Source organism: Lotus japonicus, chromosome 1 (genome assembly GCF_012489685.1).
Source record: "Lotus japonicus ecotype B-129 chromosome 1, LjGifu_v1.2".
Taxonomy (NCBI): Eukaryota; Viridiplantae; Streptophyta; class Magnoliopsida; order Fabales; family Fabaceae; genus Lotus; species Lotus japonicus.
The window spans coordinates 18015177-18034852 of record NC_080041.1 but is presented as its reverse complement, the minus strand read 5'-3'; the positions used below and the strand labels follow the sequence as shown (position 1 = coordinate 18034852).

The 19676-nt window shown below is 41.8% G+C and overlaps 2 protein-coding genes across 2 annotated transcripts; one reads left to right on the top strand and one right to left on the bottom strand.

Annotated features, from left to right (window-relative positions):
- Positions 1-2: 2 nt before the first annotated feature.
- Positions 3-1617, bottom strand: LOC130733937 (uncharacterized). The gene is made up of 2 exons (XM_057586227.1): positions 961-1617; positions 3-879 (listed from the first exon to the last, which is right to left on the bottom strand). Exons 1-2 carry the CDS (start codon positions 1108-1110, stop codon positions 595-597), a joined length of 435 nt encoding a protein of 144 aa, XP_057442210.1. The 5' UTR covers positions 1111-1617; the 3' UTR covers positions 3-594.
- Positions 1618-2178: 561 nt separating this feature from the next.
- Positions 2179-4100, top strand: LOC130728831 (uncharacterized). Its single transcript, XM_057580415.1, has 2 exons — positions 2179-2463; positions 2557-4100. Exons 1-2 carry the CDS (start codon positions 2179-2181, stop codon positions 3973-3975), a joined length of 1704 nt encoding a protein of 567 aa, XP_057436398.1. The 3' UTR covers positions 3976-4100.
- Positions 4101-19676: the final 15576 nt, after the last annotated feature.

The following is a 19676-nucleotide window of genomic DNA, read 5'->3' as shown; positions in this document are numbered from 1 at the left end:
GCATTGGATGAAGGGAAAGCTTTTTGAGTGTATGAAAAAAGCAAGGGAATCTTTCAAACTTTTTTAATGGTTCACATGGTTCTGAAGCAGTAGAATATGGACCACATGGCCACTATGGTCGACCCCTTACTTTTTTTGTATTATTTATGGGTGTATGTGGACCACTTACTTTGGCCACCAACTTGCTGAATTATAAGTGTTTTGATTATGTTTTAGGCTATGTTTTATCCTAGCCTTTCATCTTTGTTCAAACAATGACTAGTGGAGTAGTTTAACTCCTTATGTATTGCTGTTGATGGTTAACCTAATTCTAATTAGATGCCTCTTTTTGCTGTGTCATTTTAATCTTATTCAATGAGCCTATTCAATGTGTATAATGAATGAAGTTCAATGTGAACCAAAAGAAATAAATGACATCAATAGTAGCCCAACAACTATTCTTCTTTTCATTAACTTCAGGGAATCCTTGCAATAAGTACATGATAGATATACAAAATACTTCATTAGCCTACATACTTCCATACACAAGATACAGGCATACTCCATACTTCCTTAGCCTACATACTCCATACTACCATCCCTCAACTAAACTTTTCAACCCTTTCTAATACATAAACTCCACACTGCTACCATCATTGCAAGGACAGTGAACAAGCATGCAATCTTCTTCTGGAATCTCTCAACTTCAAGCTTCTTCTTGAGTTTGTTAATCTTTTTATTCAAATCAGGAAGAACATGCACAGAGGTGACTGGACCATTACCAATCTCAGAATTTAAACTCATTGCATCACTTTCAACTTGAGCATGCCTTCCCTGAGCTGCATTTCTTCCCATAAGTGGTTCATCAATCCAGAAAAAGAAACCACAAGAATCTGGAAACTGCAGCAGACATTGCAATTGGGTTACAAGATGAATACCATGAGATTAAAAAGCCTCAATTAAATACATTCATTCACTTACTTGCCATCTTCTGCACCTCAAAAATCTCCTATCTGGGTTTTCTCGAGTACCAGCTGTGTAGATGATGAGAGTGAGACCACATTGACACCTGGCCTTTCCACCTGCAGACATTGTCCTGGAACGGGAGGACGAAGCGGATGAAGAATTCATTCTTCAAGGCTCAAGACAACAGGAACGCACACGATTCAGGGAGAAGAGAAGAGGAACTGGTGTGAAGAGGAAGTAGGAGAAGAGAAGAGGAACTGGTGTGAAGAGGAAGTAGGAGAAGAGAAGAGGAGAACGCGATTCAGAAGAAGGAGAAGAGAAGAGGAACCCGATTCAGGAAATGGGTAATGGTTGGGGAATTGGGGAAATGGGTATGAACCCTAATTTCATTCACTTTCTGATGAATTGAGGAATTGGGAAATTGGCTGGGGAATTAGGAATGTTTAGTTAGTTTAGGTTTAGGTTTAGACTTAGGATGAGATTAAGTTTAATTGGGTTAATTATGTGTTTATTATATTAAGTTATATTATTTTTTTATTTTTTTATTTTTTTAAGTGCCACGTCACATTTATTTACACAGTCAGCATGCCACTTCATCCCTCGCCGGAGCTCGGAGCTCCGGCGAGGACTGGCTCCAAACATTTTTGAACAAGAGGGATTGATGCCACAAATTTTTCCGGTCAGGGACCTAGTTCAGACGGCGAAACAAAGACAGGGACTAATTTGAGGATTAAGCCTAAAAGTTATTAGACCACTACTTTCAATAGAGATTAAAATCAGATAGTTTTTTAAACAATAGCGATTTAGATCAAACTTTGCCGGCCTAAAACCTTATTTAACTCTTGTAATTTTTTATGAAATAGAAATATTTGTTTTATAATTCAAAGATAGTATATCTTTATCTCTATATATAAAAGTAAGAGAACAAATATTTTCATCAAAACTATGGTAACCTACCTAAACAACAGCATGATAACAAATAATAATAATATCATTGTATTTTGATATTTTCTTCTTTTTCTTTTTGACGGGCAGATATTTTCTTCTTTGAAATCAAGATATTCTTTAAATAATCAATATCTACAATTAATATTTTTATATATATAGTGAATCAATTATAAAATTCCAAACAAAATCCTTATTCTGCTTTCACCAACTCCACCCGTATCTGTGTCACACTCTGTTTCTACATTCTTTCCATTCAATCGGATTAGGGTTTGCTTTAGAATCTCCATGGCGCTCAGCATGGAATCCCGTCGAAGGTACGACGAGGATAACCGCAAGCGTGGCCGGCGGAGAGAGGAGGAGGACCGTCGCAGACGCAACGACCGCCGGGACAGTGGGGAAGAGATGGACAATGTTGAAAAATTAGAGCGCAAGAGAGGTCTACTAAATCACAATGGACGCAGGGAACCCCGTCTAAGGTACGCCGACGAGCGAGACCGAAGGCGAGCCGATGAAGATAATGTGAAGAGAGTTGTCTTGCAGCTCAAGAAAGCTTATAAAAGGAATGACAAGGTATTTGATGTGTTTATTTGATTTGATGTCCGTTTCCTAGAATCAATTAATGTTATTGCTGCTTTTAACTGTGTTTTTTTCATTCGTTTGTAGCCTCAATTGCTAGCTTCTGTTAAATTTGTTGCTGATTTGGTGAATCAGCAAGTGGCTCATGAGACCATTGCTCTAGAATTGCTTACCGTGTTGCTCGAGAAGCCTACTGATGAGGCTGTTGAAGTAGCCGTTGGCTTTGTCAAGGAATACGGTTCGATACTGCAGGGTCTCTCGCCTAAAGGCCTTCATGGTATCTTTGAGCGTTTTCGCGGAATTCTTCGTGAAGGAGAGATTGGCAAACGCGGCCAATTTCTCATTGAAGGCTTATTTGCAATAAGGAAAGCTAAGTTCCAAGGCTATCCGGCGGTTCAATCTGAACTAGACGTTGTGGACATAGATCCAGAAATTTCCCTTGATGTATTCAAAGCTGATCCCAATTATCTAGAGAATGAGAAGCGTTATCAAGAGTTAAAGAATTCAATTCTGGGTGAGGAGGAAGGATCTGAGGATGAGGAAGGCTCTAATGCTGATGAAGATGATGAATCAGAGGTCATAGATCCAGAAACTTCCCTTGATATATTCAAAGCTGATCCCAATTATCTAGAGAACGAGAAGCGTTATCAAGAGTTAAAGAAAACAGTTCTGGGTGAGGAAGAAGGATCTAATGCTGATGAAGATGATGAATCAGGTGAAGAAAGTATGCAAATTAAAGATGAAACGGAGACGAATCTGGTCGATCTACGCAGGACAATTTATTTAACAATAATGTCTAGTGTGAATTTAGATGGAGCTGGTCATAAGCTCCTTAAAATCCATCTAGAGTCTGGTCAAGAGATGGAATTGTGCATCATGCTTTTGGAATGTTGCAGCCAAGAGAGAATTTACCTACACAATTATGGTCTTCTTGGGCAGCGTTTATGTATGATCAGCAAAGTGCATCAAGAAAATTTTGAGAAGTGCTTTGTGCAGCAGTACTCAATGACTCATCGACTTGAAACAAATAAACTGCGAAATGTGGCCAAGTTTTTTGCTCATTTGCTTGGCACAGATACTCTACCTTGGCATGTGTTATCCTATATTCGCTTGACTGAAGAAGACACAACTTCTTCGTCGCGTATATTTATCAAGATACTCTTTCAGGAATTATCAGAGCATCTTGGCATCAAGGTGCTAAATGAAAGGTTGAATGAGCCAACAATGCAGGACTCTTTTGAATCCATATTTCCTAAAGATAACCTGAAAAACACAAGATTCTGCATTAACTTCTTCACATCAATTGGGCTTGGTGGTCTTACTGAGAACCTCCGTGAGTATTTGAATAATATGCCGCGCCTTATCAAGCAGCAGAAGAAACAAGTTTCAGATTCTGAATCAGAGGATGAGTCTGGGAGTTTTGATTCATCGGATTCCAGAACAGATAGTTCTGAGTCAGAGTCAGAAAGTGATCGTGTGCAACAAAGAAAACGGAGGAGAAAGTAGAGAATGTTTTTAGTCTTCAGGGCTCTTTCTGGAGTGTAGGTATTCAATTGCTTTCTTAGTAAGCTTAGTGATTTTGATGTCATCATAAGAAACATTTGCACAGAACTATGTTGATTAATGGCTTATTCTTGGAGTTATCTTTTATTTCATTTCCACTTATTTCTAATTCTCTTTTCTCTTCTTTTTTATCGTATTAGTACATCATATCTTTCATTTTTCTATTTTCTCTTCCTATTCCATGATGTGGAAGTGGTTTTAAAGTGGGTATGAAACTTTATTCCTTATTCTTGTAATTGGAAGTGCATAGCTCTCGGCTTTTATAGAATCCGGGTATTTGAGTTCATTAATTGAAGTTCTTAATTTTCTTCACTACAAAAAACTTAGCTCATGAGTCCTGAAGCTATCGTCATGTGTTGTTGCGAAGCAATCCACCACCACCCATACAATGATCACCGTGATCGCAGAAGCTGCCATCTTTGTTCAACTTCACGAAGTCCATCGGTGGAGGCTCCCAACAGTTTCTCAACAAGGAATCAGGTTCCCAGATTCTTTAATTTTTTTAACATGATATATTTTTTGTTTTCTGACAAAAGTTCATTAGTTTCTTCTCTTGATCTAATTCTTTTTTTTTCTTGGAACTAAACTCTTGATCTAAGCTAAGCCATTAAATGTCCGGTTCTAATTTTTAACCCATGGGCCTAATAGGACTTGATTTAGTCTCTTGACCCAATTGGTTCTGTGGTTTCAGTTCTCCAGAATGAAGGCTTCATATATTTTTAGTGGATGTGAGTATTTTACAAACATTATTTGTGATTACCCGAACAAAGATACTTAAATCTGAATGTATGTCAATTTTTTTTAAGGAACCAGAGATGTGTTGGTCCCAGCATATGTTCTTATAATCAATTCTTCCCACTTCAAAGGAAAGGCATATTCAACCAACCAAACCACTATACATCCCATCAAATTTGAGTCACTCAACCAATAATTTATGGTCATTATTTCTATTATCTCGTGTTTTAGTCCGTTCGTTTTAGCCTAAGCCCCTCTTTAAACCTCCATTAGCAAGATAAAGCTAATGGTGAATTGGTGGCCAGAGAAGAGTGATGCCCTATAATTGCAGAAAACTTGGGGCACATCAAAGGTGGAGAAAAACTTAACCCCTGTGATGTAGATGATCAAACTTGAAACAATATTTGCAAGAAGAAGTGCTAGATTTAATCTTAGCATTCGACTGATGTAACCAACCAAGGGGTCGGCCAGGCGACCTCCGCTAAGGGCACTAGATTCAGGCGTCATTCATGTGAGAACAGTTGAAAACTTATGTCCAGAATGCAAGAAGCTTTTCATTATATTATTACCTCGAGGACAAGATGGATCTTCAAGGGCGGCATATTGATAATTGGCGGCCTCCCATTATTAAAGTTTATTAGCGCAAGAAGCTAAAACTAGACGCAGGAGGCACGATTGTCTACAAAAACAAATTGTCTTTAATTGTTGAGTGTTGAGGAAAGTCCTCGCTCAGCACATGTTACCTTAGTACCATTATCAGTGATTGTCGTGAACTCTTTAGAGGCTTTGATTTTGTGCAACTTTCTTTTTGTTGGTAATGAGTGATAAATTGATAATTGTGGAGCTGATTTTCTTGCTCAGAAGTAATTTTCCTCCCCCAATTTGGTTTGGGTGAAAGAGGCTCGTCCATGCCTTTCTTCTTTCATTTAAAATAATGATGTATTGGCCTGTGGCTCTACTTCTTTATTAATTAATTAATGAAGTTACTTGAAAAAAAATCCGAACTTCCCACTCAGCAATTAATCGAGTTATGAACTCAGATTCTTAAACCATGGATCGATGGTACAATATCCATATTTGTCCTTTTTTATCCAAGCTCTGATATGGACATAGTTAATTATGTTTTTGTTCATCCCTCCAATGACAAGAGGTCATTTCGCATCATCATGGAGAATTTTTCAAGTCAATGATATTTCTCTTTTTAATTAGTGAAATTCATCAAGAAAAGAATTAAGAAGCAAGAAAACCACTAATCTAGTTCCAGATCTTAATAATTGAAAGCCAGTATAGTGAGTCAATTATTAGTTAACTAAGGTTCATTTCAACAAGATTAATGCAAGGGATAGTGCTGTTTTTATGTCATATATAGAATATTCTTTAGAAAATATCAGTCATCAGTACCAACTAATAATATTATGCATAATATAATACGGATTTCAGTGCTTGAAAATGAGCTAATAATAAAGAAAAGTTTGTTGGTCCTTTTGTATTTTTCAAAAGACAAATGATGTTGCTCGAAGAAGAATATATGTACTATTCAAAAAAAAAAAAGAATATATGTAAATCAAGACAGAAACTTATCGACTAGATTTCATATTCTCCTAATGACAATGCAAATCCCTTCATAATAACATTCTTTCACGTTCTAGCACTATCTTTTGAAGTGATCGCGGGAGAATCTTGTAAATTAGAGGTATCCCATAAAGATGTCATTTATCCCTCATACAAATTAAAATTGATTAGTATTGTGAGGATGTTTGCATGGAAAATGAAAAGTGAATAAAAATTCAGATTAAGTGTGTACTGATACGGGCGTATCAGCTTTATGATGTATTGGGCTTCTCATTATTTGTACAGTTATTGGGCCGGGCGACCCATGATCCCAAGCGGGTCAAAACCATGTTATATATATGAGACACCACCCAAGCGGTGGGGATCTAACTTTTACACAATTTCTGACTTTCTCTTTTTCTCTCTTAGGCTATGTTTGGATTGGGGGATGAGGGTGGAGTGGAGCGGAACGGATGAGAGGGGGTGAAAGATCCACTGTTTGTGTTGTTAAACATATGATGGAATCCAATGGAAACCAATGGAATGTGTTCCATCATGTTCCATTACTTTTCCCCATTTTTGTTCCCCCTCAATTTGGGAGGAATGGGATGGAGCAAAATTATTGACATCTAACAAAATTATAAAAATACAAATATGCCCTTCTTAACCACCTCTTATAACTAACAAGTTTCTCTCACGCTAAATCGCTAATTTAGAACCTGTTGCTTTTTTGTAGCAGTTTTCGCTTTGCTGCATTTCAACATGGGTCTTGGTTTTTTATAATGAATCCTTCTCGATCAAGAGTTGCAGAGTAGAAACCAATAGCATATGCAAGAAACCATCTCAATGATAGTTGATAAAGCAATAATAAATGCATAAGGAGCAAAACTGTTAATTTCTTTTTCATTTTCCACTCATTGCTTAAAACAGCTGTGAAGAATCTGAGGTTGCTCTAACAGAAGTGGTTCTTATATGGAATTGGGCGGTTAGTGTGTTCTAATGGTACCTACGTATTTGTTCTAGGAATGAACATTGAAGAGAGGCATAGTACCTAGAGGTAGAGGGATTGTGCCAAGAGAGAGTGAGAATGAGAGAGAGTGCTGAATTTCAAGTGTTATTTCATCAAATGAGCCAAAAGTCCCTTACAATTGATAACTACCTCCTATTTATAGAGCTTGGGTACTACCTATTGGGCCAATTGGGCCTCCGAGATCAAGGCCCATCTGAAGGCCAGGGCCCCGCCTCAGGGCGGGATACATGCTGGGCGTTGCCCCTCTAGGGGCTCGCCCAGTCCACTAGTCCACAAGACACCGAGCTCGAGGTACGAGAGCTAAGGGTGTCTTTTAAATGCTGTTACATGTCTTATTGTACACCGGAATCTACACTGCCAACATGGCTTGAGGAAAGAGAAGTTAACTATATCGCCAACATGGCGTGAGCAAAAGGAAACTAGCATTTTCAGTTACCCAGTCCACCGACTTGACGAGCAAACCAAGCTGGCAAGTCCACAAGTCCGCAAGCGGCGAGAACGACTACTTTGTATTGGTGATAAGTTGGAGCAGGTGTATGATCGCTCGCCGGCGGGAAAGGTGGCAGGCATGGGTCATGTGCCGATCATTCAATCATTGACTGGCGGTGACCCCGGCGAGCGGCTGAACTTCGTTGTTGGTGTCAATCGTCAGGCGATGGCGTTTGATCCTTATAGTGGCGAGGCTTTTCGCGCTTTCCCTTATTTTAAAACCCTTTCAAATTTCTATCTGCCTCACGTGGCTGCCCCACGTGATGTGTTGGTTACATCAATTTCCCTCTTTCTCCGGAACCGTCACCTCACCTTTCATAACCGTCCCATCATGCGCAGTAACTCCCCTTTGCACGCGACCCACCTCCCCAAAACCATCATGACTTCCAACCTTCCACACGCGTCCAACACGCGTCACCCTTCCAGCTTCTCCCCTTCTCCTATAAAAACCCTTCTTCCCCACTGTCATCCCTTTCCGAGACCCCTCTTCACTTCCCTAATCGCTTACCAAACTCCTTCTGCCTACTTCCGCTCCGGAGTCGTCGCTTATCACCCTTTCCGCTACCCACTCTTCACATCCTACTCCGGTGAGTCCCACTGTCCTTATCTTTACATCGCACACATACTGATCTTTTCCTTTCTTTCACTTCACTGTCTTCTAAAAATGGCTTCAAACCCTACCTCCCCTAATCACTCTTCTTCCTCCTCCGAAAGCGACCCTGACTCCACCGCTGCCGGCGGCCTCCGTTTAGAGGTTCCGGAGATCCCAGCTCACCGACTAAAAACCTACGCCACTCTGCCCCTTCCAGTCCAAGTAGCCCCCAAACACGAGGCTATAGATCAACCTTCCATCTTCCAAGATAGCGATCCCATTGTGCAATTCGTGAACTCCCTGGGTGGCTTGTCCAATGACGATGAGTTTAACGCCAAACTCAGGATCTGGGTTTGCAGTCCCGGGGATCGCCCCTGGCTTCACAAGCCAGACGGCGACGTAAAGAGATCCCATTTTTTCTTTGCCTACGAATACATGTTTAGCGAGCTTGGGATCAGGCTTCCTTTCTCGCCCTTTGTCCAAACCGTCCTCCGCGACATCAACGCGGCTCCCTGTCAACTCCACCCTAACGCCTGGGCCTTCATTCGATGTTTTGAAATCCTAAGCGCCGCTGTCGGCATCGCCCCATCCCCCACCAGTTTCTTCTACCTTTACGACGTCGACCCCAAGTCCATCAAAAACAAAGGATGGATTTCCTTGAAGGCCCGAGCCGGCCGGAAGTGTTTGCATCCCCACAAAAGTAACGCGAAGTCCTCCTTCGCACGAAAGTACTTCCGTGTGGCGGTTCATCCCGCCTACCCAGAGGCATTCACCCTCAGAGACGGGACCGCCCTCTTTCCTCTTTACTGGACAGAGAAGCCCAACGGGATCACCGATCCTTCAGAGGATTCCTTGTCCGCCAACGATAAAGCCTTTCTTAATCTCCTTGCCCCACTTCCCATCCTTGACTGCACAACAGTCCTTGAGGGCGCTGACCTCTCAAGAACTCCCAAATACTTAGGTTGCCCATAGCTCACTTTTATTATTGACATTTCCTTTCTCGACTCCTATGTTATCACTGATCGTTTTTTTTTATTGTTACAGAAGATATGAATTTCACGAACGCCGAGCTCCTGAAGGCCCGCGAGAGGAGAATGACTCGCTTTTCCCCAAAATTCAACACTGAGGGCGACGCGAAAAAACGGGGCGGTGCTGAGAACCAAGCCGAGAGCACCAAAGCTCCCAAGAGGAGAAGATTGACCAAAGCCTCCTCCGACGCCGGCACATCCAACCCTGGCGCTCAGCCCACCACTGCTGCTGCGCCTAAAGGCAAAAATGTCGCTGAAGCCTCTGTCGCCGCAGCTACCGAGTCAACCGCCGTACCAGCTTCTTCTCCTGCCTCCGCCGGTGCGACCGCTGCTGTTGCCGCTGAATCCTCTATTGGCGCAACAGTCGCCTCCGCCGGCGTTAACGCCACAAAAGCTGCTGCGTCTTCCGACACTCCTATTGGAGATAAGGAAAAAGAAAATGAAACCCCAAAGTCTCCCCCTCGCCAAGATGCGCCTCCTAGCCCGCCCTCAACACATGATGCGCTGATTGCCAAGGAGTCAGAGCTTGCCGTACTGTGCGCTGAGCTGGAGTTAGTGAAAAAAGCGTTGGCGGAGCAAGAGAAAAAGTCTGCGGAGTCCTTGGCCTTGGCGAAATCTGACATGGAGGCGGTGATGCAGGCTACGTCCGAGGAGATCAAGAAAGCGACCGAAACTCATGCCGAGGCCCTCGCCACGAAAGATGCTGAGATTGCTTCCCAACTAGCAAAGATCAAAAGTCTAGAGGACGAGCTGGCGACGGAGAAGGCCAAAGCCATTGAGGCGAGGGAACAAGCCGCTGACATCGCCCTTGACAACCGCGAGCGCGGTTTCTACCTCGCCAAAGATCAGGCCCAACATTTGTACCCGAACTTTGACTTTAGCGCCATGGGAGTAATGAAAGAGATAACCGCCGCAGGACTGGTTGGTCCCGACGATCCTCCCCTGATTGACCAAAACCTCTGGACAGCGACTGAAGAAGAAGAGGAAGAAGAAGAACAGGAGAAAGAAAACAATGAATAATGTAATTTTAACATTACTTTAGCTTTTACTGTCACCTTGTAGTGTACTTTTCCGCCATTCGTCTATGTTTAAGCAACCCTTCGCCATAGCTTTTTATATCGCCGTTGGATATTTTGTAAATCATGTTGGAATGCTTCCGCCGTACATTTTTTAGTCGCCGCCGCATCGTCATCACCATCTTGCTTTAGCCTTATAAGAAATTAGTTTGACTTGCTCGCCACTCTCAGCGTAAGGCCGCCACCATTTTGCGGTAGGTCGCTACCCTCATTTTTGGCGGTAGGTCGCAACCCTCTTGCGGTAGGTCGCGACCCTCTTGCGGTAGGTCGCCACCATTTTGCGGTAGGTCGCTACCCTCATTTTTGGCGGTAGGTCGCGACCCTTTAGCGGTAGGTCGCCATCCTCTTGCGGTAGGTCGCGACCCTCTTGCGGTAGGTCGCCACCCTTAGCGTGAGGTCGCCACCCTTTTGGCGACTTTTGTGTGTCTAAACTGAGTCTTACAGGTCGCCACCCATAGCGTTTGGTCGCCACCCTTTGGCATGAGGTCACCACCCTAGCGGTAGGTCGCCACCCTTGGTGTGATCGTCCCATTTCGGGACTCAAAGTGCTTTGGGTTCCAATGGCCAGTTGGATTACCAAAGCGGTGCTCAGTAGAATGGGCAATTTGTACCCCACACATCGCCAATGAATCCGGTGGTTACGTGGGCTTTTCCGGGGCTAATTTAGTTCATCGTGAAACTTGTTTCACTTTGTAACTAAATCGCGCCATCAGGAGCTTGTCCCACCCAATAACAAACCGCTTATGGAAGAGTCTTCCAAGTTTCATAAAACTTTAATGGTGTGCCTCAATTCACCCACTCCTTCTCTTTGATCCGATTTGCTCCTCTCTGCCTGAATCAAAACCAGCGAAGACAATATAACTTCAAAATAAGAAAATTAGGAAATACAACAACTGAGAAGGGAATCAAATGAAAGATGGAGGAAAAGTTTGAAGGAATTGGAAAATTTGTTGCCAGCGATCTTAACCATAGCAACGCTTTACTCGCCAAACTTCCACGGCCAAAACAAAACGTGCCCGCCAGAATTCCGCCGCCGGAGTAAAACGTGCTTGCCAGATTCCAACGCCAGCACGCTACGCTAACAACACTTGCTCGCCGCCTAATCCTCAAAACGTGCTCGCCAAAGCCAACGCGTGCTCGCCAAAGCAAATGTGCTCGCCAAAGCAAACGTGATCGCCAGAATTCCAACGCCTCATAAAAAAAAACGTCTCGGGATTGGCTCTGCTCTTCATGTATTGTGCTCTGGACAGATTCCTCGCCTTCGTTCTTTCCTTCGTCATTACCAATCTGCTCTCCCTCGCCTACATGCTTCCTCGATCTGAAGCTTCACCTCTGTTGACGCTCTTCATTGTCGGACTGAACCGTGTTGCTCCGATCTGCCATCGCTGGATGCGCCTTGAAGAATCTCGATCTGTCATTCTCTCGTGAACGCACCTTGTTCTTTCCCCTCCGCCTTGCCACCGATCTGAAACTCCTTCTTTTATCGCTGCTCGGGCGACGTGTCGCCCTTTTCCAACTTCGCGCGCTTTCTTTTGAAAGCGTCGTCCTCCTCATCAAGAATATAAGTGCTGGCGCGAGCACGCATCTCCTCCATCGAACGCGCCGGCTTACGTGTCAATTTGCTGTTCAACCCTCCCGGTAGCAAACCGTTTTTAAATGCTAAAGCACAAGCTCGAGGCTCCTCGTCCTCAACCTTGACCGACGCTGCGCTGTACCTTGCCATGTACTCTTTCAGTGATTCTCCTTCTTGCTGGCGAATACTATATAGGTCGTTGATCGTCACCGGCTGATTCTTATTCGCCGAGAATTGCACTAGAAACTTGGATGAGAAGTCTCTGAAATTTGAAATCGATCCGCGCGGCAAAGTTGTGAACCACGCCATCGCCGTCGATTTGAACGTCGATGGAAACATCCTGCACTTCACCGCATCTGACGCCGCAATTATCACCATCTTCGTATTAAAATACAGAAGATGATCCTTCGGATCGGAATCTCCGCTGTAAGAATCCAGAACTAACGTTTTCATGTTATCCAGAATCGCCACACTCTCGACATCTTCCGAGAACGGACGGAACTCAGCCACGGAATCTGCTTCTCTGCTTCCATCACCTCGCTGCTCGCGGCGGTAGAAATCTAACTGAGCCTGTAGATGCTCATTCCGCTGCTGGATGTTGCCAATGCTGCGCATCAAATGGCGCCATTGCTCCTGCGTCACCGCCGGTTGTTGTTCCGGAGCAGGTGAATTCTCTGGTGAGCGCTCCAGAGATCCCACCTGCGAAGGCGATGGAGGAGGTGGTGGTACAGGAGGTGATGGAGGAGGAGAAGGCGATTGCACTCCTGTCGTTCGTACCGGAGAATCCAGGTCCACACGATGAGGCCGCCGAGGCGGCGAAATCCGCTGTCGCATTGGTGAATGATGTTGCCTCCTGCGTCGAGTCTCCATCCAAACCAGAAACGATGCAAACTCGATCGGAAAACCAATCACTAGTCACAGAATCAAAATCAGAAAACCAGAGAATTGCCTAATCACAATCAGAGGTAACTTCATGCACAATCAATCCACGTGAATGGGAGTAGAGAGTTTACAGTCCCCACAGACGGCGCCAAATGTTCTAGGAATGAACATTGAAGAGAGGCATAGTACCTAGAGGTAGAGGGATTGTGCCAAGAGAGAGTGAGAATGAGAGAGAGTGCTGAATTTCAAGTGTTATTTCATCAAATGAGCCAAAAGTCCCTTACAATTGATAACTACCTCCTATTTATAGAGCTTGGGTACTACCTATTGGGCCAATTGGGCCTCCGAGATCAAGGCCCATCTGAAGGCCAGGGCCCCGCCTCAGGGCGGGATACATGCTGGGCGTTGCCCCTCTAGGGGCTCGCCCAGTCCAGTATTGTTGCGGTTAAAGAAATTATGTTGTCTTATAGAAAGGATAATATTGGAATAAAATTTATATAACTCATTTCATTCCATCCATTATCCAAACAATATAGTGGTAAATTTGTTCCATTCCATCATAAATTGTCCAAACAATGGAAAGGGACTTTTTTGCCGTTCCATCCCATTCCGTTGCGTTCCATTATGTTCTATTCTGTTCCACTTCATTATGTTCCGTTAATCCAAACATAGCCTTAGCTCTTTGATTTGCTTAGCCCTGCTTCTTGAGTTCTATACCGGAACATTGGCGCCCACCGTGGGGCAAGGTAAAACTTCCCCATTTCCACAAATCCCAGCGAATCATTATAAGCGTTTCCTCAACTATCACTTTCATCCTTTTTTCCACCGCCAATTCCCTTCTCTAAACTTGCAATCGCCGACCACCATCTCATAGAAATCCTTCATGAATGAAGCAAAGAAATTGGAAGAGAAGGAGTGGGCGAGAAGAGTGAGCGAAGGGTAGAATCTGTTCAGATCGATGAAAAGGAAGAAGAAAATGCAGAGAGTGATTTACCTCTCTATTTCATGGTTTAATATTATTCCACCTTCTGCACGGAAGGCGTTTGATAAAATGTTTATGTGAGTTTGTTGGTGAAAATGAGGACCTTGAAAGGAAATTGGAGAAGAATTGCTTCTGGATGGAATTCTCAGTCATGGTTCATGGATCTGCTTCGCCGCTTAAACGGATCGAGGAAAAGGAGAGCAAGCGACGAATGGTTACCAGATAAGGCGAAAAGAGAAGGGCGATCAAGAAGAAGAAACTGCACAACCGCCACTTAAGAGATGAAGCCACCACTTCTGAGTCGAAACCGCCCACTCAATTTCAACCGCCATGCCCAGAATTTAAACGGCCATTCTCAACTGCTAACTCAGTGTGGCAACCGTTCATGTTGTCTCAACCGCCACCTCTGGACGAAGCCAAATTGATTCAGGACCACTCTAAAAACGGGGACGGATCCTCGTTCCTTTAAATTTTTCTTGTTCCTTCTGTTCAGTTTTGATTCTATTAGTTTTGTACTTTGATTACCAATAGCTGGAAATTAATTTCGTTACTCTCTTCTGTGTTTGATTCAACATGGAAAAATTGGATCAGATCAAGAAGAAATTGTGGCGAATCGGTTTGGCACGCAAACTGTTCGATGGAATTGGTGAACGATTTCTGCACTTCAACTTTACATATGAGGCAATCTCAACACGTTTGCTGCGGCGATGGAGTTCTGGCGAACACGCTTGCTGTGGCGATGGAAGTATGGCGAGTATGTTCGCTTTGGCGACACAATTTTGGCGAATACGTTCGCTTCGGCGGTGAAATTCTGGCGAGCAAGTTTCGCCGGTGTTGAAAGTTCAACGGCGAACAAGTGTTAACTGACATCTCTATCTCTCGCCTGTGGTGCTCAACGCCAAGGGCGAGCCAGACCTGATTCAGGATTGCTGAAACATATCCCATTTCCTTCAACTTTTCTTCTATCTTCTGTTGGTTTTTGTTAATATCCTTTGATTATCAAAACTCTGGAACTAATTTTGTCATTCTCTTTTCTGTGTCCGATGTGCGGAACAGAGGGGAACATGCAAGATGAAGATGACGGGAACATTGGCGAACATTCTCTTTTCTATGTTCATGTTCGAGCCTGTCATTCGTTTGATGCAATGATTGACTGAATTTCCTTTGATTCATTCATGTCTAATTTTCACATCCATCCTTTGATAATTCTGATATAATTTTCATGCTGTTTAAGCGTTTGATGAATTGGTTAATTAAAGTTTGTTCTTCAATACTATGTGGTTCTCCTGACTTTAACTTTTGAGTCTCCAATTCCTTGGAAATGTAAATTTGCTTGGGCTCTATGACGATTGTTTAAAGTTTGGGGTTCAGATAATTCCTTATCTCGCCTACAATCCGGTTTATCGATTCCTCTACATTCCACATTCATTCTACTAGCTGTGGTTTCCACTTACTTGTACTCATTAAAACTTAAAACTGGTTACTTTAGTTGTCATATAGTGCTTGCTAATTGTTCGAGAAATTTGGAATGCATCTTCTTTTTAGTTCTTTAGTAGTTTACATGTCTTGGGTGCTTATCTTATGGTTAAAGTGTGCAAGGATACATACCTGCATAGTTTCATACAAGAGAAACCATGATTTAACCTTTATCAAGTGTATTGGCATTTTATCATGAGTTCTGAGAGCCAGTGGCTGGTTTCTTTTCACAAATAGCAAGGATGACTTTGAAATACCTTTGCTTTGGGAGCTTTGCTCTCTGTTCACAGGTTTTAGTTATTTGCACATCTAAATTCTTATCATTCACATAAATATGATGTGACTTGCGAGTTGAGATTGAAATCATGATGAGGATTATAATGTTTTTACTTCCCTTATTGTTTAACACCTTATTGTTTAGCACTGAATGCTTTGAAAGTGGAAGAATAGATGCTAGTATGATTGATTGTTTCACAGTAAAAGAGGATTGTTATGTTGCAAGTTGGTTATTGTCAATTGTTTCCTGCTCATAATTGTTGCCTTCTATCTCGTTAAAACTTAGCTTTTTGGAGTTTCTTGTGCGTATCTTTTTATGACAGGCCATTGGTTCAATCATGCTTAAATTGGAGTTGAAATAATGATTTCAATATTAGTATGCTAGCTTAACTCCATCTGACCTACATAATCCTGCTACTTTAAGAATTGTCAACTGCAGATTCTGTTTTCGCTTTTATTAGGATTTCTTGTGTATGGCCATATTATTACACAGTGGCATCCATTTCTAATTGTAACTTGTTTCATGTGCTATCCATAATGAAATGCAACTACAATTGAAATGCTTGAAGGAAAAGCAGAATAGGAAGAAGCCTCGTCAAATCACCCTGACAAGCTTGAATAAAAATATGAGAGCCAGAATCAGCTCTTTGAAGAGTGCATAAAATCTGGAACTGAGACAAAGTCCTGGTTTGACAAATCTTTCTTTTAAGCCAAAGTTGATTCTGAAGTTAATGCTTTCCATCTCATTTGAACGTTTCACATTGGCTCTCATTTTCTTTCATGATTCTATTTTGGTTTTATTACCTGCTATATGCTTGATAAATCTCCTATGTGAATTTCAAGAAACAAAAGTCAGATGGGTGACAATTTAATCCTTTGAGCCTAATTCCTAGTGAATCTATTTCTGTTTATGATTGCCCTATATTGGTTTGGTGAATGCATATGCCGCAAGTTTGCTTTGAAAATAACCTGCATAATTAAAATTTTGGTTCCAATATCTAGTCCAAGTTTGCTTCTTGATTAAAACACTGTCTCTGCATAATCTGCCAGTTTGCTTGTTTGCTTTTTGCCAGTTTATGTAGCAGATAGTGCTCTGTTTTCTTATCATGTGGTTTTTGTTCATAAGCATGCCTGTTATCTGGTTCATTCCTTGCCCATTTGAGTAGTTTAAATATGAACCTGCACTTATTTGCATCCGAACATGAAACTTGGCAGTTAACTTCCTAATTAGAGGTGTTTGATTTTATAACTATTACTTTCTCATGTGATCTGGTTATTATGAGGGATAAGGCGTTGAGTTTTGAAATGTGTATCAAGTATAATCATATGTTTTGGTGCTGGTTTGGAACTTAGTTTACTACAACTAATTAATTTATTTGAGTCCTCAAAGAATATGTTGATTTAATGATGACCTACTTGTTTGTATGAATCTGTATGTTACCTTCTGTTTCTTCACAGACATGTAATAATTCTGATTTGAGTTTTCTTTTGTGTTGCATGGCATAAGTCTCTAGTTTATTCTATTCTAATTAAGCCTTGCAATCTGTCCTCATACTGTTGCATCTTCTTACCATTTTTATTTGTTTCATGAGCTCCACTTGAAATTTGAGGGCCAAAACTCTCCACCTTAAAGAAGGGGCATCGGAGTTGGCAGCAACTAATCTAGAAGCTGGTCACATTTTGAGGAATGCATGAAATCTGGAGCTGAGATAACGCATTGGGTGATGAGTTGACTAAAAACAGTCAAAGCATAAAATGAAAGGAGCAACAGGTATGCACTCTTTTCTCTACCCCAGGCGGGAGAGTTTTTAACGAGGCATAACCTTTTATAAAATGTTCAAGGGCGTAACATTTTAGTTGTATGCACTCTTTTCTCTACCCCAGGCGGGAGAGTTTTTAACGAGGCATAACCTTTTATAAAATGTTCAAGGGCGTAACATTTTAGTTGTATGTACTCTTTTCTCTACCCCAGGCGGGAGAGTTTTTAACGAGGCATAACCTTTTATAAAATGTTCAAGGGCGTAACATTTTAGTTGTTCCCATGGCGGAAACATATCAACTAAGGTCTATCAATTGGGCGACGTTAGACAATTGAGAAAGAGTAAGTCTCTTAAAACAAGAGCATTTGACCACGAATTCATAAGCACAGCCTTAAATTGGATTTAAGCTTGTCCAAACTAAGCACAAGTCTCCACGCGAGCATATGATGAAATCAAATATTGTGACTTTGATTTCCATGAATAACTAAGTCAAGAAATGAAAATTTTTGACTAAGTTATATACACAAAGACCTTATGATTCCAAAGTAGTTGATTGAGATAAAACTCTACAAAATCTATGAGATTTGCTTCACAGTTATTTTACTATATACAGTAAAGAAAGACGGGATGATTCTGATGAAAAGTCGTATTCGAACTCTTTTGTTGACCGATATCAAACAATATCGTTTTTTATGATAAAGTTCATCTTACAAAGGATATACTACACTGAGAATAGATGAATGACAAGCGATGTGAAGTAAGTATGTTCCATATTATTGATTTACATTTAAGTCTTTAACTTTTATTTTGTTCAAGTTTCAAATTATTGTGCATTATTACTTGTGGTATTATGAGAGCAGGTTGTGATCATGGTTTAGGAGAAGAGAACATTAATCATGATAATGACAGTGAGGCTGTGATTGATGCGAAGAGACGATTTGGGTCAACTTGCACACGCTACACAAAGATCAAGAAGTAACAGCAAAAGTTGAAAGGTCAAAGGAATGACTACTTAGCTTTTATGTCTTTTGAATTTTAATTTTGGAGCTTGTGTGCTCATTATTTCCTTTGCACATTTTGGGCGTGTCAATTACTTGTTAGTCTTTGTCTAGTGTTGGGTGAGTTGATTACTTGTGGGCTCGAAAAGAAGATACACTTCGTCTTAAAGCTTTTAAGACTTGGTGTCTTGTGGGCTTGTGTACTGATACGGGCGTATCAGCTTTATGATGTATTGAGCTTCTCATTATTTGTACAGTTATTGGGCCGGGCGACCCATGATCCCAAGCGGGTCAAAACCATGTTATAAATATGAGACACCACCCAAGCGGTGGGGGATCTAACTTTTACACAATCTCTGACTTTCTCTTTTTCTCTCTTAGCTCTTTGATTTGCTTAGCCCTGCTTCTTGAGTTCTATACCGGAACAAGTGCACTTTTGGTCATCCAGTATATGTAATATGTGATTGTACAAATAAGGTCTTTAAACATTGGAAATCACAATTTGTGTCCTTATAGTCGTTTGCAGTTTTGATCATTTCATATATAATTCATTAAAAAACTAACGTTTTGATCGACTTGTGTGTCAAATATTTGATATGTTGACAAGTGAGTTGGACGCTAAAATAGATGATGATGTTGGATTTATCGACTTGACTCTTCCCCCATGGGCTCAAACCCAAAATATATGCAATTATGCATCTCCTTCATCTACATATTCCAAACACCATCAATAATTTATCCTCATCCTTTTTCCATCATCAACATATAAGATCAAAAGAGCAAAACTCAAGTAACGAACCCTAAAATCAAGAACAAGAGCATAAACCCAACATTCTATATACCCATAATTTGAGGTAGAAACGATGCCCCAGAAGCATCCACCCCCCCCTCCCCCCAAAAAAATTCACCAAAACCCAGAAGCATCCCCCATGAGCAAAACTACCAGATTGAAGCTTTACAAAAGAAAGAACGAGATTTGGTGTAGATTTCACAAAGGGTTTGATCTCACAAGCTTTGAGTTCCAACCTAGCAGATCGAAACCACAACCACCAGCTGATCTAAGTGACACGCTCCAATTTTTCACACCGCCTCTCCACTGTTGTGTCGCCTCCCCACTGTTGCACCGCGCCACCACAACTGCCTATCAACTTGTATTCTGTTTAAGAGAGTGTATGAGTTACTATGTTGTGTTGTTA